Genomic DNA, 24469 nt, shown 5'->3' on the forward strand with positions numbered 1-24469 from the left:
ATTCGCGTTTGGTGTGGCTGTACCATTAAGTCCCTCTGGACTCCCTCCGACCTGCCATCCGTGGCTTATGATCCGTTTACTCAATGAATACCAACAAAACCCACCGTTATTGTTATCTGAAATATAATATAAACTGGAGGAAAATCAATATACTAACTAAATAAAACCATTTTACTGTGGGTACAATATTGACTTCATTTTCTTTCCAGAGAGCACCTGCCCCTCACAGGGTCTGCAGAAAAATGTTTGGCCCTTGGACAAATATAGTTGGTGCCCTCTGGTTCAGGATGACTATAAAAAGGGAATCCCTCCAGAAAGCTGCTGAACAGATCATTTCAGTGTTCAGTGAAACACCTGAGCCAAATGTGGGATCTCCCAGCATGCTTTATGCTTTTCTATCACTGCTCTGCTTAATCTTCAGTCTGTGGAACCTCTCGTTGGACTTCCTTTAGCTCCACTTTTTTTGATCTGTGAGGTAATGACACCTCAACTTTAACTACTAATGAGAACATCTATTTTCAGCACATGTGCTTATTAGAGAACATCAGAGATCTTCATTGAAACAGCATGTCTCTCTGTCCTCTTTACTTCTATTAATCTGTACTGTGACAGGGCTACAAGCCGCTATACAGACTCCCCCGTGCCTGAACAGAGGATCCTCTCATCCAAACTGTCCTGGTGCCAGATTTCAGCTTTGAACAACGGATGATGTCAACTCTGCGCAATCCAGTAGCTCAGGAAAAACTACAGAGATGAGAGGAGAGGGGAGAAGACCTGGACACCCTGTAAATCACATGCCTCAGGAAGGAGCCACCAGCATCTCCATGGACAGCGCACGACTATCAAATCCAGCACAAACTCAAAAGCATCTCTGTCCCTGGAGCTGTGGCCCCCATTGCCCTCCCAACCCTGGAAGAACTGTACAACGATGAGGCACATACACACACACCCACACACACACGCCATCATTTCAGAGTTTCTACTGCCTGAGCTGAGTCTATGAGCAGAAAAGAAGAGGATCCTTAAAAAGAAAGCCAGAAGTCAGCAGGAGCTCACTTCATTCAAGTAATGATATCACAAGTCCAGCTGTTCCTCCAGTCGTGCAGAGTTCAGTCGACAGCTCACAGTCTGTCAGAGCTCCTCAGCTCATGACTGACACTAACTGTGATCAGCTCAGAGAGGACTCACACTGACTCTACTTTCCCTTCACATCAGTCCGTCTTCTCAGGTGCTGCGGGTTCACTTGTTATGCCTGTAGCCCCCATCATCACCTGAAAAGCTGGAGATCTGACCGAAAAAGGTTTTCTTTGTTCAAGACAACTTTTTACTTGATACAACATGCTGAGGTAAGGTATTTAACTGTGTAGTTACGTAGCACTACAGTTTGAAATGTGACATTAAGCAGGCGTTGTAGTAGCTGACTATATGTAGTGCTATCGGCAGCCCTGTGCTCTGGCATATCTTTAGGCTAACGTGACAACAAGTAAACACTGTCAGTTTGTACAGTTGTTTTATAGCCATCTATATTTAGCTCAGCTGGCAGCCTGGTGCTCTGAGACATGTCAGTAATGTGTAAAGTTACTAAATCCTGGTCATATCCTGCCAGTCATCTACCAATCAGAGCTAACGTAACCTCACTCTTCATTTTATTGATAGACTCTCAAGTTTGAACAGACCACTGCAGAATAGCTGCTGACTGTGGGTTGGAATCAACATTAGCACAAACACAGTTTAGTACTTTTGGCCTTTAGCTCGGGCTCTTTCACTCTCCTGTTTATCTTTCTTCTGCTCTTCTGTCTCTTTTCTGTCTGACAGTTAGGCTACAGTGTCCACCATCACTACAAAATTAACCATAGAAATCATTTTCAGGAGAAAAACACAGATCTCTCTTCTCTCTACAAAACTTAGACACCTGGCGTGGTGTTGTCATAGAGACCTAGATGCGCTGTAAATCAATCAGGTCCTGCTTGACCCGATCAAGAAACGAAGAAACAGCAATTTTAAAATAACCTGTAATCTGTAATATTGGTGCCTATAATCTCATCAGAGTGGATTACGATCAGGCATATATCTAGAAGGGAGACTTTTTCAAGATAATTTTCCAATTTTTTCACGGCACCTTTAAAGGAAGAGTCTGCAAGATTTTCCTAAAAAATAAAATCTCAAGTTTTACATGAATGATCCTGCTCAATCATCACTTCTGGGCCTCTATATGTTGATGTTTTGCTTGTTTCAGGGTGTTTCTGGGTGGAGAGTAGACGTGGTTACATCAGCCAGTCACAGAGGGTCCATGTGACTCTGCGTGTTGATAAGTGAGTAGAAGAAGCTATCCCGCGCGGCTATGATAGTGGATTTAGCACGGAGGAAGAAAAGAAACAACCAAAGTGAAACGAAACACCAAACAGATAAAAGTTTTTACTACACAAGGGTGAAGCTTGGTTCGACTTTCACTCAATTTAGGGAACTTGGAGAGCAGCGCGGGACGAAAAGAGTGACGCAAGTTACCTTTCTGCTAACCAGGTATGTGTCAAATACCCGTGGTTAGCTGTGCTAACATGCCAGGTGCAGGGCTCTCACGCCTCTCTTCACATTTCACATAGAAACGTGATGCTACAGGTGGTTGCTTGGCTAGTGAGTGTGTTCATACAGTCATGGTCAGAGGCTGTGGGTGTGCGTTGCAGCTGGCACTGAGCCAAGGAGGAGGAGCCCAGTTTGAATTTTTGTTTACTAGCAAGTCACAAAAATTCCTCCATACCCTACCTTTGATACCTTGGAAACAGTTCTGTGAGATGAATATATCTGTTGGATTTAGACGTAGATCAGCGTATCATCAGCGTAGTTATGGAATGGACTAGTAGAGTCGGTCTGATTCTTCCTAATGGGAGCATGGACAGACTCTAAAGAAGTGGACCTAGGACTAAACCCTGGGGAACCCCACTTTTAATATTTGCTGATGTGGAAGACAAGTTGCCATTGTGAACAGGTAACCATCTGATTGAGATAAACCAGGCATGAGCAGATCTGGAAATGCAAACCCAGCTTAATAGACAGTTGAAGGATTTCCCTTCTTGAGTAGTCATTTTGGAGATACAAAAAAGGCTGATACTGCTGAACTATCCACTCTCACTTTGTCTGTGTATTTTGTTTTACATTTGCTCTTCAGTGTGAATTATTTGCATCTTCTGTTCAATCCGTGTTTATTAAAGTTTGACCTGAACAACTCCATCTCTTCATATTCATTGTTATTGTTCATAACCCTGGATCCCTGTCTGTAGTTTGTGGTGTGAGCCGGATGCATTGAAGCACAACTTTTTGAATATTTGTCCGACTTTGTCAGAAGAAGAAGAGACTTACAAGCTTCAGGAAATGTCTGCGGAGAGTTATTTTAGAATTTCACTTTTCTCCTGGACCCGCTCAGAGTTCTTCCATTATAATAAGATACATTCAGCTTTCACCACTTCCTGTTGTTGATTTCTTCTTTCTCTCAGTCGCTTATTTCCACTTTTATCTTTAATTTCGAATGCGGCCGTCTTTCCTGACTATCGCTCCTCTGTGCATCCCTTCACCCCGCGCTCTCTCATGTTAGTGTTTTATATTCAGTCAGACTGTCTCTCTGAGGGATTTTTGTCCTTTTCCTCTCTGTAAAAAACAGAAGACAACAGCTCGTTTGAGAGCGAGGGCAGACGGGTGTCTGGAAAACATCGCCCCAGCGGTCAGCTCGCCTCATTAACCCTCCAATCTAAAGAGAGCACAATGTAAGCCTCTATAACTCTGCAGCTTTCACAGTGACCTGTGACTCCATCCCATGATGAAATATCACAGTCACTCTGAAACACACAGGGACCAGGGGTTTTCCAAAACCGGGACAGGGAAGTCTCAGCTCTGGAATGTGGATCCTTCTCCTCTGTGACCAAATGTCACCAATCAAGGATGTAGTTACAAAAGGCCAAAAAATGAACAGAGAGTCTTTCTGAAATGTCCATGAAAATGTTCAACAAAAGATCCAAAAAACAAAAAAGATCTGCAAGGAGGATGAGGAACAAAGGAAAAAAGAAGGAAGAAGAAGAAAAAAAAGGAAGTTATTGGAACAAGAATTCTGTTTACTCATAAAACTTTTGAACAACATAAGAAACAACTTTCTCCAGTCTGATTGTTTAATCTCTTGATAACAGCATGAGCTCGTGGAGATCCACTGAGTCTGCAGACATCTGCTCCTTCTCAAAGCTGCTACTTTACTGCTGGACTGTAGAGATTTAAATGATTTGGATGAAAATGAAACCAATTAAAAGTCTAATGAACAAGATCCTGACAGTCTGTCAGATTTCAATTATTAAAGTGAGCTGACTCCTGACGATCAGTTCAAGCAAAATGTTCCCAAAAATCCCAAACTTCAGGCCTTTGACTCATGTTATGTTAGGTCAGTGGTTCTCAACTGGTCTGGCTCCATGTGCCACCATCACCCCTCAACAACAAGCCCAGAATGAAAATTCCATCCATCCATCCATCTTCTTCCGCTTATCCGGGGTCGGGTCGCGGGGGCAGCAGCCTAAGCAGGGAAGCCCAGACTTCCCTCTCCCTAGCTACTTCGTACAGCTCTTCCGGGGGGATCCAAGACGTTCCCAGGCCAGCCGAGAGATGTAGTCTCCCCAGCGTGTCCTGGGTCTGCCCCGGGGTCTCCTCCTGGTGGGACGTGCCCTGAACACCTCACCAGGGAGGCGTCCGGGAGGCATCTTCATCAGATGCCCGAGCCACCTCATCTGGCTCCTCTCAACGCGGAGGAGTAGCGGCTCTACTCCGAGCTCCTCCCGGGTAGCCGAGCTTCTCACCCTATCCCTGAGGGAGAGCCCGGCCACCCTACAGAGGAAGCTCATTTCGGCCGCTTGTACCCTCGATCTTGGTCTTTCGGTCACTACCGAAAGCTCATGACCATAGGTGAGGGTGGGAACGAAGATCGACCGGTAAACAGAGAGCTTCGCCTTCCGGCTCAGCTCCCTCTTCACCACGACAGACCTGTGCAGAGTCCGCATTACTGCGGACGCCGCACCGATCCGCCTGCCGATCTCTCGCTCCATCCTTCCCTCACTCGTGAACAAGACCCCGAGATACTTAAACTCCAGAATGAAAATTCAAGGAGAAATTTTAAATCTCACCAAATATGCACATATGCACTTGTTGCAATGACAAATAAAGTTCTATTCTATTCTATATATTGAATAAAAACGTGGATCAGTTTAACCCATGTTCAGATACACAGAGTGCCTGTTCTTGGGCATAGAAGTGACACACTTATGTGATGTCCATAGGTCTTGCAGTTGCCTTAGAAAATACTTGACAGGTTTACTGTTGAGGGTATAGGGTTTTTTTCCCAAATGCTGCTCTAATTTATTAGTTTAATAAAATCCACTTTTAATGGAGTCACTGTTACGTTTGTCATAACAAACTTACGGTGACCGTCTTCTTCTATGCTGTGAAATAAAGCTGTCACTTATCAATACATGGCATTATTGCCACCTACTGCTCTGGGGAGTGAGTAGAGAGTACTGCTCCTAAAAAAAATCCCTTAACTTTTTTTTTTTTTTTACTTTTATATTTAGTCCGTGACCCCCGTAAAACAGGTCCATGACCCACTCTCATGTTTCTGATTGGATGTCACGTTACTTTTTAGTGACTTTTTTGTACATCAAACGGATTAGACACATACAAGGATGCAGGAGTTTCTGTTATCTTCAACTGGTGTTCAGCACTTAACACAAGAAACATATTTTAATCTTATCGAAATACCTCATTTCTTGGTGAACTGTAGGGATGAACCAAAAATTCATCCACCTAAAATTTTCAGTTTTTGATCGAAAGACTTTAATCACCAAAACAGCACACCTGAAACATCATGTTGTGATGACACAAGCAAAAACCCACGGATCTTGTCTGAATCAGGGTCAACACGCCTGCAGAATGGATGCATTTCGATGTGTCCGAGAAAGACCAACGGATAGGGATTAACAAAGTGTGTAATGCACGCACAAGAAATAACCCAGGCCGTGATGGATGCGGAGAGCCCGCCTGGATTGGAGAAGCACACAGTGCAGGAGAAAAGCAGAAAACAAGGACTAGTCTCTCTGAACCAGATGGGGGGCATCCCTCTCTCATAGATCAGGTCTGTTATTTATCTTGTTTACATGACGGGATGGTAATGCATTCACAACTCTTCTCTGCTCTCTGTATCTGGGCACAGCAGAGCTCCCCCTAATGCGTACACACTTGCACACACACTCCATATGGTGGACAGAGAGTTATATCAGTATGATTAAGAAGTATAAATAGCATTGATATTTACGTATGCAATTGTAATGCCTTGATTTTAGTGAGGTTTGGCTGAAATACACTAGATGCGTCTGCAGTCCGACTCCATTCCATTTCATCTTGACTGCAAATGTCATCTTGGAGTCACAGACCGAAGAGTTTCTGCTCTTCCACCTCTATTGATAAGTCTCTCTTCATTCATGTCGGGCTGTAAAACCTCAAACCTGTTCACTTCTGGTCTGGCTCCACTCATGTCCATTTATCATGGTATTCAAGCCATATACGATCTGGTTTTAACACGGTTTGTTTTATTTTGAAAGTCAATTAGTGTTTTTGGGTAGTTTCCAGACCAGCCATGCAGACAAACTGCAACAGAACGGATCAGCGTAGTTTGACAGATTGACTTGAATGGAAACGTATCTTGTCTGTTGCCGTGACGGACTGGAGACACATCTAATGCATTTCAGCCATCATAGCCATAAATTCAATGGCACTAATGACTTGCATAATAATTTATTTCTGTGTTTTGTTTTCCAGCCTTGGTTTTTAAATTTTTCAGCCAAGAATTTTCATTTCAGTACATCTCCAATGCAATGATAGCTCTGGTATATTTTTAAAATAATGTGTAAAAAAACAAACTTTTGCGTGTATGAGATGACAGAAGACAAGCTTATATTTTAACAAACAAACTAAATAAATTGAGCAAAGTAAAGTCTGCTTGATAAAAAAAAAAAAAAATCACAATTTTGTCCCCCGTGGAAGAGTAACTGATGGTTTTGACAAACTGCTGCTGGTCATTAAAAGTGATGTCTCTTACCTGCTTTATTCCCCCAAAACAATTCACTCAGTTTACAACAGATGATGAAAAATAGCAAATCATAATAATAAAAAAATGTTGAGGCTCATTTGCAATTGGCTAATGTGCTCATGAGCTGCTCAACCCTTGGCGAACAATCGACTCTCCCTTGTACCACTGTCCTTTTCTGATGATATCTGTAACTTTATTCACAAACTTCATCCACCTCCAATTTACTAAAAAAATATGTTTGGTTTTTCCTTTTGTTCTGATCTTCACAGTTCTATGGGGATAAAAAAAAACTGCAGTATGCTTCCACAATTTAGTAAAAATTGAGGTATAACAGATCACACCTGATGACATCTCACCACAGTGAAGCTGGAGCCGATCAGAAACCCCAAAGGTCTGATTTTGGTCCCTTACGTTGTGGTTTCAGGTCCCTATTAGTCCAGCTGTGATGTGCTCTCAACCTCTTACCTGCGTACTCCGGGTCCACATGAGGAGGGTAGAAACGGAAGTTGATGAAGAAGGGGATTGGCATTCCATATTTGAACCACTCCACCACGTAGGGCTGGCCGTTCAGGGGGTGGGACACGTCGCATCCCAGGATGACGTTCTCTCCTGCTCGAGCTGTGACAAACTGGGGCTCCTCTCGCACTCCGTGGGCACCTGAGGGGAGGAGACATGAGTTTGGTTGTAGAAACTGATCGAAAGTGATCTATCAGACAACACACTTGAAACACAGGAAATAAGTACTTGTATGGAAAATGCTAAATATATCACAGGTTGTTGCATGTAAGATGTATGGAATGACTTTATCACAACCACAGAGTACAAACATTCACGTAGACGGGGGTATGTAATTCTCTTCAGAGTTTCACTTTTTTCACTCTTTGCTGCTCAGTAAGATATGGTAGTGAAGAAGAAATTTGGCGTTGTAGAAAAAAGTTGAATTGAATTGAATCCGAAACAAGGTTTGACATTGTAAAATGTGGAACCAAAAAACAAAATACAGACATTAAAAAAGACGCTTTTTTAATTTTCTTTTTTTATGTTTTGATGTGTTTGTTGATGCCAATATTCAGATATGTTTTTAAACTTTTTTATTTTCTATTTTTTGAGTGACTTTTTTGAGTTTTCAGTTCCAATTTCCTTTTTTCAGTTTCAACTTACTGGCAGTGTTTTCACATATTGGGGAGGGGTTGGGGTGGGGTTGGGGGCGGGGCTTAGAGCTTGAGAATGCACTTCCAGGTTTTCAGGAGAGGAGAGCGGCCTCTGTCGGCTACCAGCAACTTGTTGCCCCAGGGTCTGTGATCATACACTGGACAGTAATGTATGCACATTCACCTTTAATTCCCAAACCGCCAGTAAGTCCGTTTCGGTATTTTTAGGGTCGGGCGAGAAAAAAGAGTGTAAAATCATAGCTGAATATTGGCATTGAAAAACACATCATACCACGAAAAAAACCCTCACAAAACAGTGTATTTTTTAATGTCTGTATTTTTTTATTAATTCAACATTTTACAATGCCAGACCTTGTTTCAGATTCAATGTAACTTTTTCTACAATGCCAAATTTCTTTTTCAATACCAAATCTTACTGTCAGTTTTCTGACTCTGCTGGTGCTCCTTTCAATAGCGCTGTGTGAGTCAATACTCAATAATCACTTTACTGACTCATGAATCATGTTCCACACTCCCTACTGAATCATTCACTAACTCAGTACAAAGCTCAAGGTAGTCCAGCAAAATTTAAGCACAAGAGAATCACTCACTAGCTCACAGTACACAGCATTGCTTGACTCAAAACATAAACAGGTCATTCGCCTGCTCAAAGTAAATACACAGCATGGCTCGACGGATCCCTCAGTAGCTCTAAGTACGTACATATCGTGGCTCAACTTGCAGCCATAGGCTGTATATAGAGTTGGCTCCACCATTTACCTTTGTACGGTTTTGAAGCCAAAATTCCACCGTCGCAGGTGCAGCCATTGGTAGCTGTTGTGTAGCCAGAGTCTGCTCAGAGAATCTGAGTGGAGCCAGGTGACAACATTTTTATTTTTATTTTTTTATTCATTTATTTTTTCAAGAGTGTAACTACTTCTTGACTCTACCTCTCGACATATTTTACGATCCCGGAAAAAAGAACGGCAGCTGTCAATCACCGTTAAGCATGACATAAAGCCTTATTTTTAACTTCGAATAACTAATGAAAACAAAACTTTTAAGATAAAAGAGGACTAGAATACAAGTCCGCCAAATAATATCTTCAAATCACCTCAACATTCATAAGTGAAAAACATTTCTACCCGGTGTATCAATTTTTTAAAGTTTGACCACAGCCCATCTGGCATGACTGGAGAGCCAGATTTTTTTACCTTTATGGCAGACAGCCACCAGGGGGAGCAGTTTTTGTGGCGACCTCACTTCAAGCTGAGCAAGATGATGATCATTTTTTTTACAGTCTATGCTCACAGCACAGATTACCTACATGGCTTGACGCACAAACGAGTCACTCACTTATCTGCACCTGCCTGACTCTCAGCTGCAGCCACTGGAGCTCTCTGACCGCTGGCTGAGACACTCCCTCACCTGAGCTACAGGTCTGCTGCTCTGCTCTGATACTCTGAGTGACGCCATGAGAAGACATTTGGTCTACATTTTATGTTTGCCTTACAAAGATAACAGGGAGACTAAAGAAAAAGTACATTTAGTCAGTTTCACTGTTTATTCTGAAGATCAACTATAACTTAAAGTGTCTGACTCACAACTCTTTTCTGCTGCTGTTAATAATGTAATGAAAGGATGGAACTCAATAGAAACTTACAATTTAGTTCTGCCCTTTCATTACTAAAATAAATAATTCAGACAGACACATTTTTAGAACAAAGGTTCAAACAGTTGGAGCTTTTCATTTCACAGAACAATCCTCTTCATCAATCTTTGACTTCTTCCTCTCCCAGGTACAGCCCTGAAGAGTTTCTGGAAACTCTCTGGGGCGTTTTATCCTGTGTTTGGGTTCAGGTGAGGGCCACCTGCTCACCTCTGTTCTTTACTTTTCAAACCTGCTTCTTTAATCCTCTTGGCTATCGTGACTTCTCTCATTTAGAAGTAAACCTCTCATGTGATCCTAAGCTGATCCCAGCAGACTGTCAACACGCACGTGAGATATGGATCAGAGAAGAAGAAGTAAAGCAGACAGGTCTTCAAGAAAGCAGGAAGTGAGTGTTATAGCGTGATAACACAAACGTTTGCTGAGCTACGAGCTCCATCACTCAAGACAGCCGAGGCTGCCAGTGACAAATCCAGCCCTGAGCCGAGGCCAGTGGGCTGGGAGAGGCGGGATTAACAAGGCACGAGTGTGATTTATCTCAACACAACCTTTCTCATGTAATTCGTCTGACAGGAAGTGGGCGGACAAGGCTTGAAGGAGTTAATTTGACACCTTTAACCTGGAACATGACGGATTCTGTGAGTGATGGAGCGGCGGTGAAAGTGTGCGTCTGTTTTCCAGCAGCTGGACTGATCCCAGGCTAATTACTCTGCAGCTTTGCTTTATGAGCGGAAAGCTGGTGTGGTAGCATTTTACCAGTCGATACAGCTAATCAGATGTACTCACTGCCCGTCCCTCAGTGGCCTGGAAGAAGCCAGGCAGGCAGCTTCTTCTGCACACACACACACACACACACACACACACACACACACACACACACACACACACACACACACATGGCCTACTGCCTTACATTGGCTCACATTAGTCAGAGTAAACAGTGAACGGAGTGGTGTTAACAGGGGAAGCAGTGGGACTGTATCTGTTACATCTGCATTTAACCAAAGCGAGAATGACTAACCACAGAAAAGAGACTGGTTAAATGGTGACCACAAAAATAACATGTTGACAAAAAAAAAAAAAATCAAGATAAGAAATGTTAAATGAAATCCTTATTTAACATTGTTATGAAATTGACATGGCAGAGTTAAGTGACAGAGAGAGCTTGGGGATGCACCGATCGAGCACTGTGACAGGCAAATACAGGTTTAAACAGTTTAATCAGATATCAGTGACGAAGGGATGATTCACAGGAGAGAACAATCAAACTCAGCACTACAGTTTTCTGTGTCCATCAAGGCTCTGTGAATCTTTGTTGGAAAATGCTAAAATGATACTTGTGTCAGGAACCAAAGCCAAGGTACCGCTATTGATATCAGGTCTTAAAAAGCTAAACTGGTGCCTTCTTGGTACACTGAAGGAGTTGTTTTTGAGTCAACTCTGTTTCTTTTCAAGTTTCTTTAATAAAATCTAAAACTGAGTTAATGAAAGTCAGTGTTTGTTAAAGGCAGAGTCTGCAGGACTTCTCTAAGGTTTTCTGTCAACTTTTACAAGAACAATCCTGCTTTATCATCACTTCTGGACCTCTATACGTGTGTTCCAGTAGCTGTGTCATAATTCATGGTTTTAAGCTTGGCCTGTCACGATCACAAATTTTGCTAGACAATAACTTTCCAAAATATTATTGCTGATAAACGATATTATTGTCAATATTATTTTGATTATTTTTCCATTTTTTTCATTGATGTAACTATGATAATCACATGCCAATCACAGCATGCCCAGTGCAGGAAGAAGCCAGGCAGCTTCTTCTGCACACACACACACACACACACACACACACACACACACACACACACACACACACACACACACACACACACACACACACACACACACACACAAACAAAATCATTCTATATAAGTACAATTATATATGTTTTTTTCCTCTTCATGTCCCATTTTTCGACTGCAACGACCAGGGCCAGCCCTTGACATATGCGACCTAGGCAGCTGCCTAGGGCGCCATCTGCTGGTGGGGGCTGGTGGTTCGGTGTTCATTTGCTGGTGTGAAATAAAAGACGAGGAAGGATGTCTGACTGATGCCGACTTGGCCCTTTTATTGCTGGACTTGTAAGTACTTGTTGATTGTTTACCATCTGTTTACAGTATTCTTGAGAACGTACCAGTATGTAGTTTTGTTTAGACCTATTTCAAGTGTGTGATATCCCCAGCTTGTGGTTGTCTTTACTTTTGTTCACGTCATTGCTTCAACAGGACGAGTGCAGGGGCGACTTCACAGTAATAAAACCAGTTTAACTTAGGGATTTTAAACATCGTCATTTAGTCAAAATTAAAAAAATTACCTCGTCTCTATCCATCCTGCAAACAGCCGCTGGAGACAGAAGAATACTTTTGAGTGAAGTCCTGGCTTCTGTGATTCACCTACAAAACAAATGCACGCGACCAGCAGATCTGTACCTTTACTGCTGTATGCACACGCTAGCACTCATGGGTAGTTGAGTTCTCTTTCCGGTCCGGTTTGCCTTGGTTGTATTGTTTTGTTGATTATTTTAATCACAAGAAGTGGGATGTTACCATGTTGTAGTAAAGAGAGAGGTTTTGGGAAATGCACTTGTTCCCCCCAGGGACTTTTGCACTAAACTTGGAAGTGTTGTTTATTTTTATTTATTTTTATCATGGTTCTAAATATTCCAATGATGTGCATTTTTTGTCAATTGCACTGTTTTGAAAAGTTTTAAGATTTGCTGTATTGTTTTTATTCTCACAAAAGTTCTGTTTGTAAAGTTTTAGTGGGCATTGAAGTAATAAAGAATGTATATATGTTTATCTTCACAATTTATTATGTATTTATTTTATTGTGTGTATGTTTGCGTGTTTGCCGCGGAGGGTGGAGGGCGGGGGGTGGCGTGTTTTTGTCTTTCGTCTAGGGTGCTTGCTGAGCTAGGGCCGGCCCTGGCTACGACTTATTCTCATGAGCGACTTGTAGTCCAGAAAATGTGGAAAATGTCAGGGACCCAGTGGTTCAGTCACTAAACACAGTAACATAGTCAACAGTTACACCTCTGGGTTTCTTATCGGCTGTTTAGCTTCCAGTTTGTCATGAAAGTTCAGGAGTACAGAGCTGAAGGAGAAGCACATACAGATATGCTGCGACAGATCAACACAGCAGAGACATTTCTCTGTTGTCTCTTCTTATCTCACTGTCCATCCTCTATGTCTTTGTCAATCTTCAGTCATCCAGTGTTTGATTGGGATTAAGTGTAGGAGTCACAGCATGAACAGAAGTCAAGCAGAATTCACACCTCCTCCTAATAAACAGCAGCAGCAGTTCAGAAACAGCACATGCAGAGTTTTAAGGAGGGAAATATTCGCTCTGAGCTGTTTATAATTTCTCCTTCTGCAAATAAACATCCAGAGAGTGAAACTGAGCAGAAACAAAACCAGGACAAGCAGTTTTACAAACCGTCTGCAAGTCACACGGCTTGTTCACTGACACAGAGCACATCAGGACACCTCTGTGGAGAAAACACTGAGACTGTTGTTTACTCGCTCTTTATCATCGATTCCAGTTAGGAATCAGTGTTCAGAGCAGTGAGATGCTGCGCAGACATGTTTTCAGACACACTATGGAGACAAGAAGAAGAGAAAGAAGGGAAACAAAAGTAACCACAGGTGGGATAGCATCTCAAAGATTAAACTTTATGACTTATGATGCCGTTCAGACGGTCATTTCCATCCACAGTCTGAATGTTAATTTTAAGCAAGTAAGCAAGTAAAGGGAACATTTAATGCCCCAAACATAGATGCAATTCCTGATTCAGGTAAATAAAAGCTCCAGACAGATCCTTGCACAGGTTGGTCTATCAGGTCAATAACTGCCCAGAGAAACAGAGATCTCATAAAGCCGACCCCTCTTTCCAACCACAGTCAGCTCAAATGTGCTGAGCCTGATCCTGAACCTGATCAGAACAAGCCATCCTGCAATCCAGACACTTCACAGTTCACAGTGAACTCTGTGAGCTCAGAGCAGGCTGTGACCTGATTTAAGGAGCGTCTACGAAGGTCAAAATAAAAACAGAGGAAACTCAAATATTCATGAGTTTCAACCTAAATCTGTGTTGTTGATGAATTAAAGCTCTTCTGTTGATCAAACTTCAACTGTCTGTTGCAAGCTTCTCTTCCCAAACACGCACAAAAAAAGAAAAGGGTGTGGGGGGGGGGGGGGGGGGGGGGGGGTGTATAACACAGGTCAAAGTCTAATTGGTCCTCCTAAGTCCAGTGAAAAAAAAAAAACATATATTTTCACTGTCATTTTGTATGTAGTAAGCTGACCTCTGTAGCAGAGTGACACAGTCTACGCCCCCAATAAATCTAAGGAAGAAGAAAAACATGACACAGTAAACACAGAGCACAGATGGAAGACATGCAGCATTTTGTCCTCTCTGTGATTGGCATGTAGCTCTCTGTTACAAAGAGCAATCAAGCTTTGTTTCAGTGAAGTCTGTGTGCCGCCAGGAGAAATGCAGCCACTGTCGGGGTAAGTGATGATTCTTTTGACCAATCAAAGGGCTGCAGTGTTGTAGCTCCACCTTCCGAGAGCAGATCAGTTCAGTCTAGCACCCATACAAAAGGGGCCCAAAAAGTGGGATGGCTCATCTTGGTTATTTGAGGATCTGTCCCAGGATAAGTCAGTGGAAATGCCACAAAATGTGCGCTGTACTGATACGAATAGAACCGCTCTGCTTGGTAGAAACGCTGCTTTTCACTTGCACTTAGAGAGAAAGTTAGCTTTCTGCTTACCAAGTATGTGTCAAATACCCGTGATTAGCTTGTGCTAAAATGCCAAGTCAGGTGCACGGCTCTCGAGTGTCTCCCACCTAGAAGCGTGACGCTGCAGGTGGCTGGTGGGCTAGTGAGTGTGTTCACGTAGTCACTGATCCAAGGAGGAGGAGGAGCCCAGTTTGAATGTTTTGTTACTAACAAGATTTACAGACGGTAAGGGTGTAACGGTACACAAAAATCATGGTTCGGTACGTACCTTGGTTTTAGGGTCACGGTTCGGTACATTTTCGGTACAGTATGGAACAACAAAAAACCATTTGCTTGTTTAGCATGTTTATTAAACCAAAAACTTTCCATTATACAGCGAGGGGGGAGGCTCTTCAAGCTCCGGTTGGTCGTTAGCAGCAGCCATGATGCACAATTCAGACACAAGCTCCTGTGGCTACGGAAGCTCTTTGATATTCATCTTCTGATTGGCTCACTGTGAGACGTCATGTTCACATGATATGCACATCATCGCAAAGCACGAATCACAGACCACTTTCCTCATGAATATTAAAACACCTTCCCTGCTCAGCCAATCATAGACGAGTACTCACGTGGATATTAAAGAGCCATGTGCAGCAGCTAACATAAACTTACTGTACTCGTTTGAATACAGCACTGTACTGAACCAAACGGCCTTATGGAGCGGTTCGGCCAGGATGCATGTACCGTTACACCCCTAACAGACTGCTACTTTAACATTCATTTCAGTCATTGTTTGACAAAGTAACTAAACTGATATTTGAGTAGAATTTCTTTGTATGAATTAACTGTCAAACGTGTTTACAAAGTTCAGTATCGAACAATCTCTGCCTCGTTCTCTATCTGCCACTTTGCCCCTGAGTTTTGACCAGAAAAGCCACCTTACGCTTTGTTGACTTCATTTAGTCTGGATTAGGAGCTTTGTGTGGTTCTGATGTGTAAAATGTATTTTACAAATTACAGACATGATTAGTTAACTCGGCGTTAACAACACTTGCATCCTCTGCGATACTGTCCAGTCCTTCCTTAAGGTGTTTTAATTATGCCGCTCTCTGGCTGTAAATACCTAGTGTCCTCTGTATGACTGGTGCTGTCTCTGTCACGGGTTAAGTGTCTTCTCTTGATGGAGTTTCCATTTTTTTCAGATGAGAATTAAAAAAGCAGCATGATGAGGCCTAGTCTAGACAGTCGGCAGCAGACAAACAGAGGAATCATTTAAAACAGACAGAGGTTTCAGACTCTCTTCTCTCCTGACATAAAGACAAATAGAGAACAAAACATCACTTCTTCAGAGGATCATTCCCACTCAGCTGGATTTTCTCCATTTGCAATTAGCTGAACGTGCTTGTTGTGGAGCAGAGTGAGCTCATTACGCCGCTGCAATAATTGAATATCCATCCAAGGCCGGCAATAAATTCTTAATAGTGCACTCTTCAATTATCAATCTTGACTTTTTAAATGCATATTAAAGCTGCAGCAGGGAAGCATAAAGAGCTCTCACTGTCACCTTGAACCGAGGTCAATATGAAAAGCAACTAATCGTCTGGATTCTGCGCTAAGCAGGAGATGTTTATCTTGTAATTAGGCCTAATTGTGGACATCTAATGGAATAAAAGCAGCCAGAGATTCAACATGATATGTAAATCAACAAAAACAAAGAGCTGTGTTTCTCTTCAGAGAGGGCCGAGTGCTGCAGGAACATCTCCACACAACACTGCTATCACAGGTCTGTGATTTCCACAGTCAGAGCTCCTCTGAGCAGCAGCCATCCAGTGGATTACATCACTGAGAGCCCGTGTATGTATCAGTGGGAGCCTGTGAATTCACATGTGTGTGTGTGTGTGTGTGTGTGTGTGTGTGTGTGTGTGTGTGTGTGTGTTCTGCTGTGAGCTGGCAGAAGCAGATAATAACTGAGTGTGCTTTCCCCAGTGGTGAAACCCCCCCACCCCCCATCCCCTCACTTACACACATACGCATGCATGTTACCTCAAGCAGCGCTACGTGTTGATTGGCTGCTGGTGACATCATGGCAGATAGCAGAAAAACAGGCCCACTGGAAGGTATGACTTCACTGTGTGTAACTGATGAGACAGAGAGGGAGCGGGAGAGCGGGTGACGAGGGGGGGGGCATGGATGACTCGCTCATCTTCTTCCCCACCTCCACCACCTCCTCTACCCCAGAAGGGTTTAGCTCATTTACAATCAAAGACCCAGGGGAGGGTACCATCATAAGGTTTAGCTGCTCAGGTGCACTCCCTTTCTTACACACACACACACACACACACACACACACACACACAGGTGAAGGAGTAGGGGTGTGTAAACCTGCTGGTCGTCTGTGATGGTTATCGATGGTTACTAGAAATGCTATAACATGTGATTCCTCCCCCCTTCCACACCTCCACCCAGCATCCCCTCAGTGACAGCGTGCAGCAGCATGAGGACAATCAGACGGTGACACCAGCAGTGAGCGAGATGAAGATGTTTATGATGTAACCTGAGAGACCTCTGGTGTTGACCCTGTCACAGAAATCAATTTATAGGGTCAATTGTAGCCATTGTACAGATCACCCTGGGGAGTCACAAGCCATCATTTTTAAGGGGCCATGAACACTCCAGTGGCTCAGGCCTGTTGTGACTGGCAGTTTTATTGTGCTCTGCTTAGAGGGAGCAGCTTTTTCCTGGTCGAACACCGACAGGACCAGAGAGCTGGGATGCAGGTCTGTCTGGCTCATGATAGAAGGAAATTCAATTGTTTTAGTTTTGTTCCTCTGGTGCTGGAACAGAATATGAACATTTATGTTGTTTTTTTGTAACAAATGTATAATTCTAACTTTACACAATCTTGATTCTGCATCAAGTATCTTACTGTATCACTTTTGTATTGCAAGGGATTGTATCATTTTGTAACCTTTAATCTCAAAACATGTCATGGAACATAAAATAGCCTAATGTAATGCAACTTCATGCAATGTAATATAATGTAACATAAGTTAAGGTAATACAACATAATGTAATGCAACTTAACCTTATGCAACATATTGTAGCATAAATCAAAGGAAGGTAAAGTACCATGAAACGTAACTTGATGCAACATAATTCAATGAAACTTAATGAAACTTAATGCGACTGAATGTAATGCAACATTCCCTTACATAACACTAAAAAAGCACTCAGAGAGCACAAACCTCCGCCAAGCATATTGTGATCATCACATAACACTTTAGTCCTACTTTATGTTATACTCCCTTTCAGCAGACTGTCTGCTACAATTTGATGTTAGTTGCAGGTTTGTACCTGACAGTGTTGAAATTATGATGACCCAGTACACATTTTATATTTCAGGTCTTAGTATCCAGAATATTGCCAGGATCTGGATCGTATTTTTACATCTGTCAGAAATTATGGTGACCTTGTCTTGTGTTGTTTTGCAAAGTATTCAAACCATTAATAGTGGAGTTATATACACATATGGTGCAAACGGCTCTGTCTCACATTGCTTAAGAGTCCTTTAAAAAAAATCCTGGATCTACAGTGATCCAGATCACCTCCAAAATTTAGTTGCTTCTTCCTTATCCCATTTTGAACATGTCCTAAAAGTTTAATCAAGATCTTTTTTTAGTTTTTGAGTTACATTGTTCACAGAGAAACAAATAGACAAACTCTCCCAAAAACATAACCTCCTTGGCAGAGGTAATAATGTAAGGTAATATAGTGTAACAAAATGAAAAGTAATGTAATGTAAGTCAACAAAACTCAACATAATGTAATGTCACGCGACAAAACATACCACAAGTTGTTACAAAGTAATAGAATGTAATAAAACAACATAATGCAATGTAACATGTAACTAAATTAGGACCCCCCCCCAAAAAAAAAAAAAAAAAAAATTCAATTAAGTTAAATTAAATTAAATAAATAAATAAAATTAATAAATTAATTACATAAAATGAAATAAAATTCATAAATAAAAAAGAGATGGTAGTACATCTCAAGGGGATATCCTTTAAATAAATAATACAAAATTATAAGAAATGCAACATAATTGCACATAATGTACTGTAAAGAAACGCAGTATAAGACAATGAAACATAATGCAGCATAATGTAACACACCATGATGTAAGAGAACATAACATAATGTAATGTAATTTAACATGATGTGATATAATGCAACATAACATAATGTAATGCTACATAGCAGAGCGCCATGCACCACAGAGCAATATAACTGAACCTAATGTAATGTAACACAGTGTAGTGTAATGCATTGCACCACAACGCATTGAACCATAACACATTGCACCACAACGCATTACACCATAACAGATTGCACTGTGACGTATTGCAACATGACACAATGCAATATAATGCATTTGACCAAAATGCATTGTAATGTAAAACATTGCACCATATCCCATTGTAACATAACACATTGCACCTTCATGCATTGCACCATAATGTATTGCACAGTAACACATTGCACTGTAATGCATTGCAACATTACACATTGTGATGTTATACATTGCAGCGTAATTTAGTGCATCTCAACTCAGTGTGGTGCAATTCAGTGTAGCATCAAGTATTGCATTGCAGTGTATTGTATGTTTTTTAATTGTACCTTGTTGTATTGTGTTGTATTGTGTATCAGATCAGACTGTATCCAAAGTTCCCCCCCTCATTGTTCTTACTCCCTGCTCTGCTTTAGTCCAGCACGCTAATGAATTAATCTCTGTTAATTTTTTGCTTGTTGCCAGGTTCAGAGGTGTCAGAGATGAGGCTCTCCTTCATGATAAGACAGCACAGCAAACCATGTGACAAGAGAATACTGTGTGACAGCACGACAGGCTTATTTTCATCCCAGCCTCAGAAAATGCATCTTCATTTATTCAAGGCGGCAAACGAGTCCGTGCATAAAAATGCAGTGAGATGTAGTAAATAAACAACACGTATGGCACATTAAAACACAAACACAGAGCTCTCCAGCTCTCTGTATCAGCTGAGACTCAGTGTTGGCACTCAGAACACTGAATATGCTTAAGCTCCATGTCTGCGCTGGTTCCTCTGGCTCTCTCCTGACCATGCCGAGCAGCAGCAACCGGCTCGCTCTGCTAAGTGCCAACAAAAATAAAAAATAAATGAGACTTTCTCACAATGGGACATGAATTATTGATGGCTATAGCAGGGTCAGTGCATTATAACACAGCTTATTATTCTCACACCTGCACTTCCGCTCTCTTTCTTTGAACTCAGCCGTGGTGGTAATAAAATGACAGCTCTGTGAAATTAATGGAGACATTAATAATGATACCAGCCCGTGCAGTAAGCTGAGAGGATGTGAAGTGCAGCAGAGACATAAAACAACATTGTTTCTTTGAGCTACATTACTTCACTACATAAGCTTCAATAATACAAGAGCAGCTAACCTGTTTGCAGTGTGTACAAAAATGAGAGCTTGTTCTTGAGCTTTAGTTGAATAATTGAGGATGTGACAGAGGATGTGTTACAGAGGAAAATATTTTTTTCTTTTCTGTCTTTGTGATACATCACCTCCAAACTACCTGCTACTGGAGCCCGAGGCTAAAGGTTTAAAGACAGCACAAAGTTTCTCATAAAAAGACTCAGCAACATTTTTTCAAAGTTCAGATTTTATAATCAAGGTTAATTTCCCTTCTTGAAAAATGGGGGATTGTGCCTTTTTAGCACCTGTTCAGTAGTTTCAAACATTGTATAATTAAAAAAAAAAAAAATCTATTGAAGGTGTTCAGGAACTTATACATTAGCCTCAGCCTGAAACACTTTGGGCTCTAATTTCGTGGCGCACCGCAGGGGGCGCAAGCCTGGCGCACCCCACGCACCCCCCACACCCCCCGCACCCCCCGCAGTGTTCATTTCTTGCTGCGCACCGCCCTGCGCTACCAATTTGACAATTTGGTAGACCGTCTGCGCAGAGATGGGTGTGACTGCGCGCCAGGGGGAGTTGACGGCGCACCAGGAGGAGGTGTCGGCATATTCATGTTGGTGCAGTGACAATTTCATGCCAAAAAAGTGCACTGAAAGCTCGCCAGCTCCAACCTGGTCTATTCTCAGCACAAAGCAGAGCGCACCCTGCGCAGCTGTAATTTGGTGACAGGCGCACATGTGCGCACATGTCAACAAAGCCTCAGAGGCAGGTTTCCAGAGTGTCAGGCACATTTTAATGCAATAAACAATCACAGCAATCGCTATTTAATGTAACTGTCTGAACCAGCATATACATTTATATCTATATTAACTGTCCCGTCGCATCTGATGTCAGATTAAAGCCGTTTGTTATAGTGGAAAGTTAACCTGACGGCAGCTGGAAGTTTGATGCACATCTTACAATTAAACAATAAACAGCCTTAACATCTGATACTATGGACGGGGCATGAAAATCAATAATCGAAGCGTTTCAATTAATATTGAATCGAATCGATATTGAATCAAATCGCCACCTTAAGAATCAAAATCTAATCGAATCGTGAGGTTCTTAGCAATAACCAGCCCTAATATAATCACTCACTTAAAGTGATTGTCCTCAAGACAGTTGGTTTCAACAGTAACAGGGATGTTAGAGGGTTTGAGTCTTGAATAGTTTTAGATGTTAATGTGAGTATTCTTCTTGTGCCTTGCCATCAAACTCTCAAACGCCATTGAAGCATTGTGCAAACTACGATGGGGTTACAAAGTATGACAGGTTGCAGATTTTTTTGCAATACTGGCAACATTTATTTCTAGTGGAAATGCTGAGTGTGTGTGCATGTGAATGCATAATCCATACTTTTTCCTTTTTTTTCTCTTCTTTTTTTAAAGAAATACAGATTATAGAATTTAGACTGTTTACTGAAGTGATTTTTTTTGGCAAAGATCTAAAATTTGTTGACATTTGTGATTAAATACAGCAACATTCACAAAGTTTAGCCAAATTTACCACTCATTCATATGGTGAACAATCAAATATGAGCTCAGATTGTTTCCCTGGTTGAACAAGTTTTTAAAAATAAGTTTTTCTTCTATGCCTATCACAGTGATGTGATAAATTATGTTTGAACATAATGTGTGACGTGTGTCCTAATTAAAGAGTTATTAACACTTGGAGTAGATTTTAGGAAGAGAACAGTGTACTTTTACTTAAGTTTTATTTTAATAAGAGTACTTTTATATGTAATTGAGAACAACTCAAGTAGAGTAACATTACTTGTACCACAAATTTTTGGGACTCTTCCCACCTCTAAAACCATTTTTTGTTTTGTTTTTAAAAACCTTTTGGAATATGTTGCTCAAATTTAAAATGATGCAATCTTCACTTTTAACTTTTGATTGCACTTTTTTAAATAAATTATCAGATTTAAAAACTATCAAACCACATTTTAAGTCTTATTTTCCACAGCATCCTAACTCTTACAGAGTCGGGGTGTAGATGTGAAAGGCAGAAAAACAAGCACAACCCAGTGAAGACTGAATGCACTGGGAGAACCTGTCGTGTGATTAAGGAGTTTATTTTAGAGAGCGGTTAGTGAGGATGAGTTGTAGAAAACTGGAGTATTTAGAGTTCAGGCTCAGTTTAAACGGGAGAAAAACAGAAATCCAAACGGCTGCTCATTTGTGTTTGTCAGCCCGTGCTACCAGCCTCAGATATATCAGAGTGGCTTAAAACACCAGTGCCTCACCAAAGGGTGGGGGACTTGACCTAATTCTGCTCTCCGACTCTGAAGCAAGCTCCTCTCATCATTTGGAATTCAAAGGAGATCTTCCCAGGGAGTAAAAGCATCTGATCCCTGCTGCACCACATGTGGAGTTCAGCGAACAGAGCCTGGTGCGGTGGTGGCTCTGATGTCGTTCGACTGTAAACACTGGTGAAAAGTCTGGACAGCAAGACAACAGGGTTGACTTCAAAGAGTTTAATCCTGCCAGAAATTTCTGTTTGTTGTGACTCCATGCAAACAAGCGCTGAGTTAGGTGACGAGTTTGGTTTTTGTCAGAGAGGAAGGTTTAACACGCTCCTTCTGCTGTCAACCATTCTTCTTCTTCTCCATGACCCACTTTGCCTTTTGTCCTGATGATTTTCTTTGTGCTAAATCTCTGGATGGTATTCGGATATTAGAGGTCGCAGCAAGAGGAGAACATAGCGTGTATCTGTCATGTCTGTTTTCAGACAGGAAGGGTTAAAACTTATAGCAAACTACCAAAGCACAGACATGTAACTGTTCTGAAAGAAGCCAGCTCCGAGCTTAAAGTGATACTCCGGGATGGAACAAGTTGGGTCCTATCACAAGGTTTAGGGCAGAAATTACCCCTACAGCAGTGTTTTTGTGCAGCAGAAGCCCAGGGCGCATGGACCAAACACCCCCTCCCTGCTCCTCTGCTGGTTTCCTCTGCACTCAGACGGGGCCATATTTTACGTGACCAAAAACACAAATAAACGGACTCCCACTGAAAAAATCGGATATCAGTCTGCATTCACACTTTATTTAGAGAATTTTCAGCGCGTTACTTTCACACAAAAACACCGCTAAATAAGGCTCTAGTTCTCATCGTGTCTCTTCGTCCTGGCAGACTACCGATATCAGATTTTTTCAGTGGGAGTCCGTTTATTTGTGTTTTTGGTCAAGTAAAATATGGCCCCGTCTGAGTGCAGAGGAAACCAGCAGAGGAGCAGGGAGGGGGTGTTTGGTGCGAGCGCTCTGGGCTTCTGCTGCACAAAAACACTGCTGTAGGGGTAATTTCTGCCCTAAACCTTGAGATTGGACCCAACTTGTTCCATCCCGGAGTATCACTTCAATTCATATGTATATACAGGTGGACGAGCTGCCACCTTCACACAAAAGTGAAGCCAACCCCTCCAGCATGGATGGAGAGATTGTGCATTGATGTTCTACATCCTTTTTGGAGCCAGACAGGGCTCTGACAAAAACAGGCTTAACTCAGCTATTATTCAGCAAAAGGTGAGATCAGAAAAAACAGACTTACATCTTTAAATTTTTTTTTTTTTTTTTTTTTTTTTTTAAGAAAGCTCAAAGAGTCGTGTGTAAGTCCACTAAGTTTCATTCATGTACTGTATGGATTAAGGTCGTAGGGGCGTGGTATCCGCTAAGTCCCCCGTCTGTTCACGATGCAGACTAATAAACCCGATCATTTACAGGGGCCATATTGGATTAGATATGGAGCGAGCTTTGAGCTTTCTTTACTACATAGCACCTGTCAGAACATGAGCTGAGCTGTGTTTCTGACTGTTTCTGACATTTAAACGATCCTAATATCTTCATTTTAACAGGTAGGCAGCATGCAAGCCCAATGTCAATAGCTCCATCAGTTTCGTGGTAGCGTGACGCCATAGCAGTGTGACACAGTATACCCCGCTAATAAATCCAACAAAGAAGAAAAACGCAACACAGTAAACAAAGAGCAATGATGGGAGACATCCAGCATTTCATCTTCTTTGTGATTGGCTTCTTTGTTCCGAAGTGCAATCAAGCTTTGTTTCAGAGAAGGCTGTGTGCCGCCAGGAGAAATACAGCTGCCGCTGTCGCACAGGAAGTAACGATTTTTTCAACCAATCAATGACTGCAGTGTTGTAGCTCCACCTTCTGGGGTCAGATCGGTTTAGTCCTGCACCCCTAAAGAAGGGTCCCAAAAAGTGTGACAACTCGTCTCGATTATTTGGGGATCTGTCCCGGGATTAGTCATA

At 41.9% G+C, this 24469-nt stretch overlaps 1 protein-coding gene across 1 annotated transcript in view; it reads right to left on the bottom strand.

The window, feature by feature from the left end:
- Positions 1-24469, bottom strand: part of LOC141791538 (protein turtle homolog B-like) — a 218588-nt gene that overhangs the window by 157419 nt on the left and 36700 nt on the right. The window contains exon 2 of the mRNA XM_074672094.1: positions 7574-7765. Within this exon, the coding sequence (XP_074528195.1) occupies positions 7574-7765 (192 nt within the window). The remainder of the gene's footprint in view (positions 1-7573; positions 7766-24469) is intronic.

Source organism: Halichoeres trimaculatus, unplaced genomic scaffold (genome assembly GCF_033239565.1).
Source record: "Halichoeres trimaculatus isolate MK-OKI-2021-1 unplaced genomic scaffold, fHalTri1.1 fHalTri1_scaffold_6, whole genome shotgun sequence".
NCBI lineage: Eukaryota > Metazoa > Chordata > Actinopteri > Labriformes > Labridae > Halichoeres > Halichoeres trimaculatus.